The sequence below is a fragment of the Colletotrichum navitas genome (assembly GCF_030913465.1).
Source record: "Colletotrichum navitas strain CBS 125086 chromosome Unknown LY79scaffold_12, whole genome shotgun sequence".
Taxonomy (NCBI): domain Eukaryota; kingdom Fungi; phylum Ascomycota; class Sordariomycetes; order Glomerellales; family Glomerellaceae; genus Colletotrichum; species Colletotrichum navitas.
In genome coordinates, this window is record NW_026850558.1 from 545848 (window position 1) to 559852 (window position 14005).

General features: G+C 55.5%; 7 protein-coding genes and 2 non-coding genes across 9 annotated transcripts; 5 read left to right on the forward strand and 4 right to left on the reverse strand.

The window, feature by feature from the left end:
• The first annotated feature begins 94 nt into the window (after window positions 1-94).
• Window positions 95-953, forward strand: LY79DRAFT_64438 (uncharacterized protein). Its single transcript, XM_060562420.1, has one exon. The coding sequence runs from the start codon at window positions 468-470 to the stop codon at window positions 918-920; it is 453 nt and encodes a 150-aa protein (XP_060417303.1). The 5' UTR covers window positions 95-467; the 3' UTR covers window positions 921-953.
• A 214-nt stretch (window positions 954-1167) lies between these two features.
• On the reverse strand, window positions 1168-1252 carry LY79DRAFT_t68. The gene has a single exon. It is a non-coding gene; the product is annotated as a tRNA-Pro (tRNA).
• Window positions 1253-1346: 94 nt separating this feature from the next.
• On the forward strand, window positions 1347-3040 carry LY79DRAFT_64589 (uncharacterized protein). Its single transcript, XM_060562449.1, has 2 exons — window positions 1347-1879; window positions 1946-3040. The coding sequence occupies exons 1-2, from the start codon at window positions 1742-1744 to the stop codon at window positions 2828-2830; spliced, it is 1023 nt and encodes a 340-aa protein (XP_060417304.1). The 5' UTR covers window positions 1347-1741; the 3' UTR covers window positions 2831-3040.
• Window positions 3041-3460: 420 nt separating this feature from the next.
• On the forward strand, window positions 3461-5524 carry LY79DRAFT_509692 (N2,N2-dimethylguanosine tRNA methyltransferase; the record flags this gene model as incomplete). Its single annotated transcript, XM_060554081.1, has 2 exons — window positions 3461-3817; window positions 3881-5524. The coding sequence occupies 2 exons, from the start codon at window positions 3461-3463 to the stop codon at window positions 5522-5524; spliced, it is 2001 nt and encodes a 666-aa protein (XP_060417305.1).
• Window positions 5525-5972: 448 nt separating this feature from the next.
• LY79DRAFT_t66 lies at window positions 5973-6066 on the forward strand. The gene has a single exon. It is a non-coding gene; the product is annotated as a tRNA-Leu (tRNA).
• A 734-nt stretch (window positions 6067-6800) lies between these two features.
• LY79DRAFT_588103 (diacylglycerol kinase catalytic domain-containing protein) lies at window positions 6801-8336 on the forward strand (the record flags this gene model as incomplete). The annotated part of the gene is made up of 1 exon (XM_060560869.1): window positions 6801-8336. One exon carries the CDS (start codon window positions 6801-6803, stop codon window positions 8334-8336), a length of 1536 nt encoding a protein of 511 aa, XP_060417306.1.
• A 1049-nt stretch (window positions 8337-9385) lies between these two features.
• Window positions 9386-10083, reverse strand: LY79DRAFT_657291 (uncharacterized protein; the record flags this gene model as incomplete). Its single annotated transcript, XM_060562705.1, has 1 exon — window positions 9386-10083. The coding sequence occupies exon 1, from the start codon at window positions 9914-9916 to the stop codon at window positions 9386-9388; it is 531 nt and encodes a 176-aa protein (XP_060417307.1). The 5' UTR covers window positions 9917-10083.
• A 131-nt stretch (window positions 10084-10214) lies between these two features.
• On the reverse strand, window positions 10215-11935 carry LY79DRAFT_577436 (uncharacterized protein; the record flags this gene model as incomplete). The annotated part of the gene is made up of 5 exons (XM_060559882.1): window positions 10215-10391; window positions 10436-10532; window positions 10569-10665; window positions 11236-11296; window positions 11615-11935. The coding sequence occupies 5 exons, from the start codon at window positions 11933-11935 to the stop codon at window positions 10215-10217; spliced, it is 753 nt and encodes a 250-aa protein (XP_060417308.1).
• A 1002-nt stretch (window positions 11936-12937) lies between these two features.
• Window positions 12938-13983, reverse strand: LY79DRAFT_667434 (uncharacterized protein; the record flags this gene model as incomplete). The annotated part of the gene is made up of 2 exons (XM_060563373.1): window positions 12938-13539; window positions 13596-13983. 2 exons carry the CDS (start codon window positions 13981-13983, stop codon window positions 12938-12940), a joined length of 990 nt encoding a protein of 329 aa, XP_060417309.1.
• Window positions 13984-14005: the final 22 nt, after the last annotated feature.

Below are 14005 nucleotides of genomic sequence, written 5' to 3' on the forward strand. Positions count from 1 at the left end.
CACCCTCTCCCTTCTCTGCGCTTCCTTCGGCGCTTTCTAGGAGGATGTACTGCGCGTTTTTGGAAGGGATGTTTTTCCAGGCAGCAGGGCTGAAGCCGAGCACCGGCGAATCATGGGGGTTAACTCCAAACGGCTGCTTACGGCGCTTACGCGGCTTGGGACGGGGCCATGAGCGAGACGCGTAGTGGGCGTCTTGTCGTTGGGGTCAAAGCTGAGGGATTTTCGAAGCGGAAGGGCTCTTTTCCGTGTTGCAATTGGGGAGTGCGTGCCGGTGTGTTCTTTCTTTCTCTCTCTCTCTCTCTATTCATCGCGTGATTTGGGTCTGGGTTTTAGGGTTGAGGCGACGATTTTCTTCTTGCCATTGGTGACGCTGGCTTCACCCGCCTCTTCGAGATTTGCAGATTTCTCCTTGCTCGAGGCGTTCTAGCTGGCTGTTGCGGGAATCAGAGCACATATGTCGCCCAGCTATGGGTTTGAGCTGTCCGTGGGTAGGCAGCCTGCATAGCATTGTGCCAATGCCTAGGGGTGCACTTACATGCGCACGAAATCACTCTTCTATAAGTCCTGCCACTTACAATCATGAGCGGCTGAATGAATGCATGCTAGCGTCGTCTTACCATAGATCCTCTATCTGGCGACGAAATTCCCGAGCATCAAATGGTTCTATGCCATGGAAACAACTGAATCCATATAACTGTATCTGGGTTGAGTGTGATGGGGGCAAAAGTGCCACCTCCCTTTTGATCATGTTCATCGGCTACTCCAATCAATATTGGGAAGCATACCATGTCCATCCTCGCATTAAGCTCGTCTCGGACGGAAACCTCCCAGGCAGGCTATTGCTGTCATCAACCATGGGGTATATCGAAGTTTTATCGTATCAAGCTGTCGAACCACGGACGGTTCTGTTCTCCCGATAGGGATTCCACTTGGTCTAGGAGAGAAGATTGATTAGTTGTGATAAGTATTGTATACAGAGGGTCTTATCACGACCTAGATGCCTGTGTAGAAGTACTATTCAAAAGGATAGATAGAAGTAGTATGTGTATGCAGATGCATCGAGGTAGGTAACGCTCTCCTGAAAATCCGCATCTACCTACCCGAGACCAACCCCAGGTAGATCTCAGCACTAAAGCCAATCGACAAAGGGTGAGATACAGCAAAAAGGGGTCGATCCGCGATTCGAACGCGGGACTCTTGCTGAACTTCGAGTGAACCCAAAGCAAGGATCTTACCACTTGACTAACCGTCCTGATTGTTCTTGGCCGGGCAGGAGCAACCATGGGTGGGCCAGGCTCTATTCACAGTGCCATGGAAACTGCTGTCACTAAATGGGGGTCTTACCCATCCGAGACTCCAATGGTCGTGGGAGGGAGCTTTTTGTAAAGTACAAAGGAAACAACTTTGATGAAGGCAGTTGCTCGGCCAGTGTCCATGCTCCCTTGATGACGGCCGGTTTGCAAGGACTACAGTAAGGAGCCGCCGGCCAGCTTCCCCTTTCCAAATAAGCTACATTCGTTATCGTCTGGGAGTGAAGGAGACGCTTGATTCTTCGTTATTTGTACTTTTCTATTTCGGTATAAAACTCACCAGGTATTTCCCCTCTCCATTCAACAGAGGAGCCCGCGCTAGGAGCCCGCTTCGTTCTTGCCTCGTCGCAAGGTATGTTGCCAAAACATTGCCGAGAAGGTACTGCGAGCCTTTCGAGGACAAACCGTCAAGATGGAAGTTGCAGCATATCATGCAATACCTTCGACTTCATGTTGCTCTGATCCCAATTCCCCCTCGTCCTCAACCACCCCTCTCCATGTTCGGGGGACTTGTCACAACCTTTGTAGTAAAATCTCGCAACACTTCGACCACTGTGACGACGTTCTGTGTGAGTATTTCACTGATCATCCTATCATCCTTCATCAGTGACCCGTACTGAACTAGTGACGTGCAGTTGCTTCTGCGTCAGTCAGTTCTGCTTCCAATAGCTTGGTCCTGGACTGCAGTCATGCGAGAGCTTCCTCCCCTGCAACTCGACGGCATCGAGGCTGAGATGGCGCCCGACAACGCGCATGCTGGTCCTTCGAACCAGTCAGACGGAGATCTGAGCCACTTCACGGTTCAATCGGGCTCGAGGAAGCAGAAAATACGCCGCCGAATCAGATACCGTTTCCTCACCCCTTCGGAATGGGCTATTGTTGCTCACGGTATCGGGGGCGTCAACGACACCGAGGGTCACATCGCGCTCCACCCGACTTGCTGGTACTACCCTCCCAAAGGAATTCCCAACGGTCTTTACCGAGACGTCATCTGGCACCGTACCAAGTACTTCTACATGTATCACGGCATGAGCTCCATCCGATGGGTCGCGTATATCTTGCAAATCATTTTCGGTGCTATCCTCACCGCAATTGGCTCCATGTCGTATGAGGACGGCACTCCTATCACCATCATTGCGGCCGCAAACACCATAAATGCTGGCATCCTCGCACTCCTGCACAACAGTGGTTTACCCGACCGCTATCGCTCCGACCAGGCCGAGTTTGACGAGGTTGAAGACCACCTCAAGAAGATCCTCGACACTGGAATCGTCCCTGAACATATGTCTGTCGACCAAGCTCTGATCCATTGTTTCGATTTGTACCAGGAGGCCAAGAAGACCGTCTCGGCAAACATCCCAGCGACTTATACCCCGAGCTCCGTTCTGTCAGGTGGCCCGCAAGGCGGCGAGCCGCAGAAGCCGGGCATGCCTGGACCAGCGGCACCCAACGCAGCAAACTCGGTCATTGCGACCAGGCTCTCGGTGGCTTCACCTCAGGCTGCTACAGAGGAGAAGTAAAACAAAAGAATAAAGTGTCGACTCGAGGCCATGTCATTATTGGGAGCTTATTCTTGTTCAACTACATTACCTATCAATCAAGGCGGCAATCGGTGTTAGGGAGCCTCTAGAGACGCAGGAGAGCATTGACATCATATACATTTGACGATTCATCAAGAAGGTAAAGAGATCATATTAAATTCAACCACGAATTACATCGACTCGAGTTGCAGACGTGAAGCTGTGATGCCTTGCGGAGATAGTGAGTCCTTGGTGGGGCAAGTGTGGCATGGAAGAGCATGTCACCAATGACTCACCGCCTTTGGCAGAATAGTCGTACCCACTGAAATTTCTCTCGTGGACCAGCCGCAACCTTTGATTCCACTGAGCCAAATTGAAGCCGACCCAAATTTTTGCGACCCATTCACATGAGGTGACCTTATGTTAAAGCCGTACTCTCTCGGAGCAATTCGCCTGGCCACACGCGCTGCGAGCCGGCAACTCCATATACGACGTCCATCGTCCAGCTTTAACACACTCCGACCAAGGGATTGTTCTGTCATCCCTCGCTATCAGACAGTCTCAAGGCCCGTTGCGTCTTTCATCAGATTCTGCAGCAACTCATCTGCTAAAAGCGAAAAGATCGACACCATGAGCGGAGAGGAGCCCGTCATCACCTACGATGGCAAAAACTACAGGGGAATAACGGAGGGCAAGGCCACCATACTGGTCCCCGCCGAGGTTGAGCAGAAGGGCCAGCAGGTCTTTTACAACCCGATCCAGCAGTTCAACCGTGACCTTTCTGTTCTTGCCATCAGAGCGTACGGCCAAGAGGTTGTCGAGAGGAAGGCTGCACAGGCCGCCCAGGTCACTTCTAGGCGCAAGGATAAGAAGAGGCGGAGGGGCGCCGCGGATGAGGGCGGCAACCGGCCGGCCAAGGTCCAGATCACGGACGACGGCAAGGCGGCCGAGACCAATGCTGATGGCGAGGCGCAGGCGGTGGAACCGGTGAACGGTGCCAATGGCACCGGCGCAGAGGCCCCGGAGACGGCTGCTCCCTCGACGACCGAGGCGCCCGCGACATCTGCCGAGGTCGAGGGCACAAAGGTTGAAGGTGAGGCAAAGTCTGGCCCCGAGAAGTCGCGCCCTCGCTTCACCGTCCTGGACGCTTTGTCGGCATCTGGTCTTCGTGCGCTGCGTTATTCGCACGAGTTGCCGTTTGTCACCTCGGTGACGGCCAACGACCTCACCAAGAGTGCGATTGAGTCGATCAAGCTGAACACGAAGCACAACGGCCTGGAAGATATGATCCAGATGAGCCATGACGACGCCATAGCCCACATGTACCGGCGCATCGCGGACGATCTGACGAACCGGGACCGATTCGGCAACCCCAGCAAGGAGAACAAGTACGACGTCATCGACCTGGACCCGTACGGAACCGCTGCGCCTTTCCTGGACGCCGCCGTCCAGGCTGTGAGGGACGATGGCGGTCTGCTCGCCGTCACCTGCACGGATGGCAGCCACTGGGCCGGACACTGCTACGCCGAGAAGTGTTTCTCGCTGTATGGCGGTGCGCCCATCAAGGGCCTCCACTCGCACGAGGTCGGCATCCGGCTCATCCTCCATGCCCTGACGAGCGCGGCTGCAAAGTACGGCTTGACCATTGAGCCGCAGCTGTCGCTCTCGATCGACTTTTACTGCCGGGTGTTCGTCAAGGTGCGTAAGTCGAGGGACGCGGTCAACTACCAGGGCGGCAAGACGATGATCATGTACAACTGCCCGGGATGCTCGGCGTGGGAGACGCAGCCGATGGTCCGGACACGGCCTGCGCCCAAGAAGAAGGGGGGCTACTTTTACAAGCACGGGCTGTCGCAGGGCCCGCCCACCGACTCGCACTGCAAGCACTGCGGCTCGAGCATGCACGCCGCCGGTCCGATGTACAGCGGCCCGCTGCACAACCCCGACTTCATCCAGAGCATCCTCGACCTGCTGCCGACTGTCGACAAGAACGTGTACCAAACGACGTCAAGGATAGAGGGCATGCTCCAGACGGCCATGGAGGAGTACCTTCCCGGGCCCGAGCCCGAGCACGCGGCGGATCTCGACGCAAAGGACAAGGAGCTGGCGAGGGTGGACCACTACCCCTTCTTCGTCATGCCGTCGAGGCTGGCGGGTACTCTCAGCACGCAGCAGCCGCCGGACGACATGTTCCGTGGCGCGCTCAAGCATCTCGGCTACCGCGTCACCCGCAGCCACTGCCGGCCTGGGAGTGTCAAGACGGACGCGCCGTGGGAAGCGATCTGGTTCATCATGAGGGAATGGGTCCGCCAGAAGGCACCCGTCCGCACGGATCGCATCAACTCGCAGATGCCGGCATACAGACTGCTCGGCCTCGACAAGTCGGAAAGCAACGGCGAGGCGAAGGGGTCTACAGGGAGCAACGCAGAGGCTCAAGAGGAGGCCGAGTCCAAGGATAAGGACGAGCAGGCAGCACTTCCACGGGACACGCAGGCGCCCGCCGACGTCGAGATGGAGGGTTCTGCGGAGGAGGCCGAGGCGACGGACAAGAGCGAGGAGGAGCTGCGCAAGACGCTTGTGTTCGACGACAAGCTCGCAAAGCTCGGCAAGCGCAAGGAGCAGAGGAAGCTGGTCCGATACCAGATGAACCCGCGGGAGAACTGGGGTCCGATGACGCGGGCGAAGGGAGCGTAAGGAGTGGGCGGGACGAGGGCGATCCATGTGGTGAGAGAGGGAGGGAGAGAAAGAGAAAACAACATGTCGGGTTTAGTCGAGACGATGTCTCACAGAATACCAGAGATGAAAATGTGCGCATTGCAAGGTAGCTGTTGTTCCTGTCGACATGTCTGTTTCTGCTCCTGTTGCATGTCTGTTTTGCTAGCAAGCCTGGACGCTGACTCTGGTGCTGCCAACCCAGTTCCGCAGCTGCTTGAGGGACCGACCGGCATCCCATCTTCCGCCAGGCCGACCAATCTTATGTTTTTGTCGGAAGCAATAGCCACCCGGCGCGCGCTGGTGAAGGAGGTCGCTGTTCCGTCGGGCGCGGCGGACCAGGCGGAGCGAAAGATGCAAAGATGTGTCACGCACAGCGCGCACTATAGCCCACAATCGCAGGCAGAATCATCCCAGAACAGGGATATCGGGTGGGATGGCCGAGTGGTCCAAGGCGGCAGATTTAAGCTTACATAAGCTCTGCTACTCGTGAGAGTGCGCGGGTTCGAACCCCGCTCCCATCATTTTAGGCTTTTTGTGTATATGTCCTTGGTGAACATTTTTTATTCTGTGATGGATGTATATGTGTATGGTATATACATGTTAAAGTGGTCTTTTTCTTTTTCTTTCAATTATTATTAAATGTGCATCTCCTAAAGGGTCTTGCTTCCCTTCTTCCCTGATGTTATCTCCGATATCCAGGTTACCTAGCGCTCATTTCCAATGCGGCTAGGTATCTGCCCCGCAGCCGCGAAATAACGCAATCGCTGGCTGGATGACACCTGCCTCACAGCGTCCGAAGGTGCCTATAGGTAGTAGGCATGCACGACACCTGGTCCGTCTGCTGGCCAGCATGTCTGCTTACAATCTATGAGGCGGCGGCGGCAGTACGACACTCACCACCTGCGCTTCCAGCGTATCCGGTGTGATTCCTGAGCAAGACAGCCAGCCAGTGACTGGACTGGAATACATCTGACGGCCGCCCGCCTGAAGACCCTGCCTGAAGAAGACTCCTCCTGTCTCCAAAGTGGATGCCCAGCTGTACTCTCGACCTCACCTTCATTCCCTAAACGTCAGCGTGTCTGATAAGCCACCCGCTGACGTCGAATCCTTCCTCAACACCGCCCCGGGACTGGAGTTGACACAAGACGCCCATGAGATACGATAAGAGGACTTGCGTGTCTGTACTGTCTGCGTGTCTGCATCCGCATCTACCCGTGATATTCCCCTCGAATCACTAGCCGGTTGTACAACGAACATGGCCATCACGGACGTCACCGAGCCACTAGGCTTCGAGCCCCGCGACCACGGCCTCGTACCTCGCCGTGCCCACGACACCGCCTTTGCCGATGGCAAGCTGACCTTCACTTCCCTGCGCGGCACTGAGTCCGTCCGCCCGGAAGAAGTCGTCTTCATCGTCCCTGCCCACAAAGACCTCGCCTCGAGCCCCATCATCTGCGCTCTCAGGGAGGACCCCGAGTCCAAGGATTTCCCTTATCAGCTTGACATTCTTGTCGTCAACGGCCAAGTACCTACCGAGCTCACCGACGGCCTCTTGCTCTCACGCTTCCCGGAGCATCTCGGCCCCAAGCCCGGCAGCCATGAGGTGCACTTTGTTGTGTCCACCAAGTCCGGCCTGGGCTATGCGCCAAAGTTTTGGGAGGGTGTCATCCAGCCCTTGGTTCTCCTCGCTGGCCAAAAGTTGCCCGGGGGCCAGCCGTCTGCTTTTGCTCCAGGGCCACCTACCCAGGATATCAATGACGGCAAGCCCAGATATAGTCTCTTGGTAACTGAGGACGCAGACAGCGTCCGCCGCTTTGCGAAAGAGAGGTGGGCCGCAAGACAACAAATCGCGTCGAACGGTGCCTCTCCCACCAAGACCGAGACCATTGTCCTCCTGAGTGGTGACGGAGGCATCGTTGACCTCCTCAACGGATGCGAGGAGACGGATTCCGTAGCGACTCTGCCGACCCTCGCCCTCCTGCCGCTGGGTACCGGAAACGCCGCCTTCCACTCTCTCCACAAGCCCCTGTACGCCGAGACCGGCCCATCGCCCGTGGTCCTCGGCCTGCGTACCCTCTTCTTCGGCGTCCCGGCCCCGCTTCCTGCCTTCCGCGCCTCCTTCTCCCCGGGTTCCAAGCTGGTCTCCTACACGGCGGACCCGGGCGCCCACGGCCCCGAGCATGTGTCCCGCCACGACACGAGCGTCGACCACCTCTTTGGCGCCGTCGTCGCCAGCTACGGCTTCCATGCGCAGCTCGTCTGGGAGAGCGACACGCCCGAGTACCGCAAGCACGGCGACAAGCGGTTCGGCATGGTGGCCCAGGAGTTGCTCAAGGAGAGCCACGCATACGCCGCCAAGGTGGAGGTGCGTGGTCCAGATGGCGTCACGCGTCCCGTTGCACGGGAACAGTTCGCCTACGCCCTCGCGGCGTTAGTATCGAACCTAGAGAAGACGTTCACCATCTCCCCCGGCAGCGGGCCGCTGCAGGGCCGGCTGAAGCTCGTGCACTTCGGCGCTGTCGGCGGCGAGAAGACGATGGAGATCATGATGGCGGCCTACAACCAGGGCTCGCACGTGGGCATGCGGTGGGCCGACGCGGAGGGGAGGGAGGATTACCTCGGGTACGAGGACGCCGAGGAGCTGCGGGTGACGACTGGGGAGGCCGACCCCCGGTGGAGGAAGGTCTGCGTCGACGGGACGATTGTGGAGATTCCCGAGGGCGGGTGGATGGCCGTTTCCAAACTGAAGAGGCCGTTGTTCAACATCCTTGCCGACCGATCGATCTTGTAGACGGGAGGTTTTGCAAAAACCGCCGACGTCAGTGAGGCGGGCGGTAACGAATGACGACGAGGATAGCCAGGCGACACGTCTCGACGGTGACGATATGCTGCATTCCTATAGATGATGAAATGACAAATCGAACGACTGTTCCAACCATGAACGAGGTCTATCAGCGTCCATATTAGGGTAATAAGCCCACTGCTTCTGGCTATTCTCAGCGACAAGGTCATATTATATAGATCAGTGCCGCCTATTTCATCAAAACTGAACACTCTGACGTGGAGACATTTATGTGATAGCATGCTCTTAGGAGTTGCTATTTGATTGAGTCGTATGCGAATAGGGGTAATAGGTAACATATATGTATGTTTTCATGATGGCGGTTTCAGTCACTAGAGCAGAGGACCTCAAAGATGTCAGAGCGGAATAGACGTTGCGTTTTCTTTTCGTTTCTACCAGTGATGCGATATCGTGTCTGTATCTAGCCGTTGATATGGCGGCAGAGTCTGTGTTTTGAGGTCAGACGAAACGAGAAACAAAGAGGCTTGCACAGTTGACACTCGACGCAGTCACGAGAGGCGTGGTATGATGGCGATTGATCGCTTATTATAACTTTGATTCGTTCTTGTTTATAATGGTCCTCGACGTCTGTAGTTTTGGACCACAAGCCGACCATTCACAAACACACTGCTCATACATAGATAGACCTTGCAAGTCAACCCTTGCTATCACTCCTCAACCTCTCTGGTAGGGGTTGTCATCGGTGCAGAATTGCGGAAAACTTTCATCAAATTTGCAGACCCAAGTCAGACGCCGCTCGTCTCGACGCCCCAAGGCAACTGAAACATGTGAAATGATGTTCATGATTCTTCTCTTGCCTCTATGCTAGCCGTGCCTTTTGTTTTATCCGGGTTGTGTAGTTTCCAGTCTGAGCGGTAGCCAGGGTTGTGTGTTCACAACATGGTTGGTGGCTGGCCCGGTTCGCTCGCCAGCCGAACCACACACGGCTCTGGTGCCTGCGCGGATCACGAGTCTGTAGCTGGCACAACCCCGGTCTCTTAAAAAAAGGGATACTCCAGCTGATCGACGCCGACGCAGTCGAGGCCGCCAAAGCGGTTGAAGGTCGCCTCCCACCACGCGGACTCGACCATGCCGCGGTTGCAGTAGGCGGGGAGAGTGAGCTTCCAAGTGAGCACGCCGTCCAGCTTTGGGTGTGGTCCGCACCACGGCCCGAAGACGAGCGCGCAGCTCGGGAAGCGGCGCAGGTTGTCCCACAGGGCGCCGCACGTACTGGTGATGTCCGGGACCGGGGCGCCGGCCTTGCTCATGAGCCCGTAGGTAGTAGCGACGCTTACCAGCGGGAAGTTCACGTACTCGCAGAAGGCGCTGTTGCCGTGTGTGGGGTTTCTATAGGGGTCACGAAAGCTCGGCAACTCGGCTGATTTGTTGGCGGCGAGGGGGGAGATGGAGGTGGCGTTGGCGCTGGCGGAGGGGACGGGCGCCAGGTTCTCGGGCAAGGCCGCCGGGGCGGCGTTGGCGACGAAGGCGAGGCCGAGGGCGGCGCTGAAGACGCCAGCCGTGAGCTTCATTTCGCTTGTTGAAGAGGTTGGGGGGGGCTGCTTGTTTTGTTTGTGCGAGGTTTCGATAGTTGTATGATGTATGATGAGCTAGTTCAGGCTTTGCGCGAGGGTGTGGGATCCGCGAATGGGCTTTTGGGACACCAGAAGTTGAACTGATGATTGTCCGTCAGAGTGTGTAGAAGATTGGGAGAGAAATGGACTGCCAAGGGGCAAGGGCTATCTACATATACTGCAGTCCTCGACTTATTCCTCAGAGTTACCGGTCTGGGCTGGTTGTACGTATGGTGGAAGTCGGAAAGGGTACCTACTACACACGTTCTCCGGGTGACTTCGTCGTCATCCAGGTACCGAGTGTTCTCAAAGGCCGTTCCGTAAGATGTTGGATGGGAGTAGGGGCCAGAGCAGGTGAATCACTAGCGGCGGGCGCAAAGGCTTGTAGCACAGAAGCTGCCGAGAGTACGGTAATCTGCTTCAAACTCAACGGCTTATTTCGAGGTAGCCATGTTAGAGCATCTGTATGTCTATTACGTTGGTGCAAGACGCGGGAGGCTGTTGGAAAGTGGAGATGGCTTGAGAGCCGCCGAGTCCAGAGCGTGCGTGAGTCGACGTCGAACTCTTGAACACCCTCATAGACAAGCAGCAATGGTAGACTCATTTTTACCACAAGGTTCTGAGTTCTTGTGGCGTTGTCGAGCCTTTGCTTTGAACTTCTTTCTTGGATGCCCCTAAAAATAGTCTTTGGTAGATGGGGGTTTGCCCTAAGGACATTGAGGTGTTGGTTACTGAGAGCATATGTAATCTAAAGAGGTATTCAATCCAATCGCCTTCCTAGGGCTCTGAATGTTGCGTATAATCGTCGGCTTACATCTCAGAACCGATTCCCATATGCTTTCTTATCCTCAGTCCGCGGCATGTCTCATGAAAGCGCGAGAGTTAAATCATGGGAAAGGAAGGAGACCCGCGTACTCCCTGTGGTGTAAGTCATACCAACGACTTAGAGACAGGATCAAGCCGGGGGGTAAACCGCACACAGTGAAGTGCGGGTAGAAGCAAACCCACGCCCGTTCTCATGCAACAGGACTTTCGCTTCTTCACTCTTGCAATAGGGTATATCTGAATACATACGTATAGTACGCGTAGTTGTCGCACATGTCGTAGCATCTCTGCCACCCCTGAGCTACAGCATGACGCACTTTGGCGTGAGGATGGAGATTTCAAAGAAACCGAGACTTGCCCAGAGCTAGTCCATGTCGGGAAAAACTTGATAGCTCTTGGTGTCTGCTCAAGAATGTTATAAGCACATCGATTCACAGCTGTAGTCAATGTACCAGAATGGGAGACCTCGCCATACAACTGCAGTTTCATGTGTTGGTAACCCATAGTAGGGTACTATCAAACCAATATTTTGCTGTAGTGGTGCGCCTCCGGAACGTCATATCTCATAACGGCGTCTAGAAAAGTAGAGGGGGATAGGGTTTTGGCCACTCAACCAAGTAATGGCCACCTCAAGCGCAGCCGTCGGTGAAGCAAAACACAACCAGGCATCAACACAGACACTGCTTCCTCGGTTTGGTGCTGAAGTTGCGATTTTATAGATCACTGCCGTCCCAAACCAACAATTGTGAACAAGAAAATCATGCGCCTCGGCCTGCGCAGATTAAAGATGCCAGCCGGATCACTTCTTGGCCCAACATAATAAACACAAACCAGGTTCTCTTTCAGCAACATAATCACGAGGGAGACATTGACAGGTATCACGCTGACCATCTCCAAGTCCGAGTAAGCGTGAGGAATACGAAACTTGACGGGGGTGGACTCTCCTCCTACGAGTAAAATCGCGAGCACGTTACAGACGGCTGGCCAGACAAACCCGAGGACTATTCGGTTAAAACTGGTGCGGCTCACAACTAACCGAGAGTGGATGCTTTCAAGACCTGCGAGGAGAATCGCGTTTGCGGCGTGGCGAGCAACACTTGCTGAAGCTGCGATGCCTCGTTGGAAACCTGCGTCGGCCTGTGTGCTGGCCATTGCGTTGTTGGTGCCGTCGCCAACGGACGGGACGAGTTTACCCCTAGATATGATCCAGGCTACACACTCCCACTTCTGAGCCGAGCCGGAGTCTGTTGAGTTACCAGATTGAAGCTCTTGACCTGAGTGGGAACAGGCTCGATTGCAAGCTTTTGATCACTAGAAGCGACGTGCATGGCAATGTTGCCACTGCCAAGCCGCAAAATAAATTTAAGGTTGCCCCGGGGCGGAAACGAGTGCGCAATTTTTTTCTATGTTGGAAGGACTATAGATGGGATGATGCATCAACAAGGCGTAGTTGCAAAAGGCATGAATTCTCTAAGTCCAGTGGTCTGGCCGGCTGGAAATGTGGCCAGTTATATAGACCTTCTAGCGACTAACTCATGCGCATGAATATGGGTGAAATGACATTCGGACAATATATATATATATATATATATATATATACAAGGCGATGGGATCACCGTCGCGGGTGGCGACCAGGACGGCCATGGCTGCAGAGGCGGGGGATAAGGAGCCGTCCCTAGTCCGAGACGGGCTCCCAGCGCAGACGCTTTGCCCGCCAAGAATGGCCTGGACATCAACACCAGAAATAATAACAACTCCAGAGTCGGAGATCCAGCCTCGGGAGTAGGACATGAGGCAATGTGCTTGACGATGGCGACGAATACTGTTTGCTTGTCACCCTTGTCACCGGCAACCACAGTTTGCGTGGTGGGGACGTACCCAAAAGGTCACGCACGGGAGAGTGAGCCGAGAAGGCTAAAATAGAAGTGTTGTTAACGATCCTTCCGGGATCAGAATACGAAGCTCCATTCCAAAACTTCTCCAAGCCCTGCTGGAATCCCCTATCAAGTAGACACTACTATCATTAGATGTACAGAATACCAAAGACCGCCGCCCACCTCTATTGCCCCCCCATTGTTTACAACATGGTATCTTGTCCCCCGACCGAGTTCATATTGGTATCATGCAAAAAGAAAAGACGGCAAAACTACCCGCTTAAAACGCCACCGCAAAGTTGGTTCCCCGGGAACCGCCGGCACCATTTTCCTTCCCAAACGTGGAGTGGCGCTCCATCGGCAGCTCATCCGTTCTAGTGGCCAGAGTGCTGCTCGGCGACCACGCCGTAGGAACTGTCTGGCATCCATCGTCCGACTCGCTTGTCGACGCAGTCGACATCGAACCGATACTCGCGCGCCTCTTCCGCGGCGCCTGGACGCATTGATAGAAGCCCTCACGGTCCTTGACGGGGCGGGGAAAGTTTGTGATAGAGTCACTGCTGATGCTCCGTTGATGGTGCTGTCCTGCTGCACCACTGGGGAACAGCCAGCTGGAGACGCGCGAGAATGATTTCTTTTTCCGCAGCGGAGGACGGAGAACGAGTGGCAGGGGCGGGGGCGGGGGTCGAGTCTCCCTGCCACGGCTCCGGGGTGGTGTGATGAATGCAGCCGTGTCGTCGCCGCCGAAAACCATACCGCGGCGGGGAATGTGACCCGGTGACTGGGGTGCTGTGTGAGGCCGCTCGACCCCGGGGTTTAGGCGCTCGGCGAACGATGGCGCTGCAGGCGGCAGGGCTGGGACCGTGGGTAAGGAGCCGCCTTCTAAGCTTGTTAGCACACGTGAAGCTTGCTAGCTTTTGGTTCCCGTCTGAGCTTACCGTGCATCGTCAGTGCTGTCGAATGAGATGTCGAAGGTCGACTGTTGGTATAGCAGCTCTGACGCCTCATAACCAAGTCGATTTCATGCTGGAGCTTGTCGACTTCCAGCATGGCGCAAGCAATCCGCTCCTTCATCATTTCCGTGCTGCTAGACGTATGGGACCGGGCCCTCGACTTGAGGGGGATTCTCGGTGGCGTGTCGCTTGCTGTGGTGGTTGATGGCGACGCCGAAGGCTTTCGGGGTAGGTGGAACGACATGGGCGAGTACTTGGGTTCGTGTGAAGGGCCGAAGACATCGTCATCCGGGTTCGGCTGGAGCCGAGCTGGCGGCGGCGGCGTAATCATGTCGAAGTGCGGCAGGATCGGCGAGAGCTCCCCTTTGGGCATATATATGCTAAGTTCAAGGGGT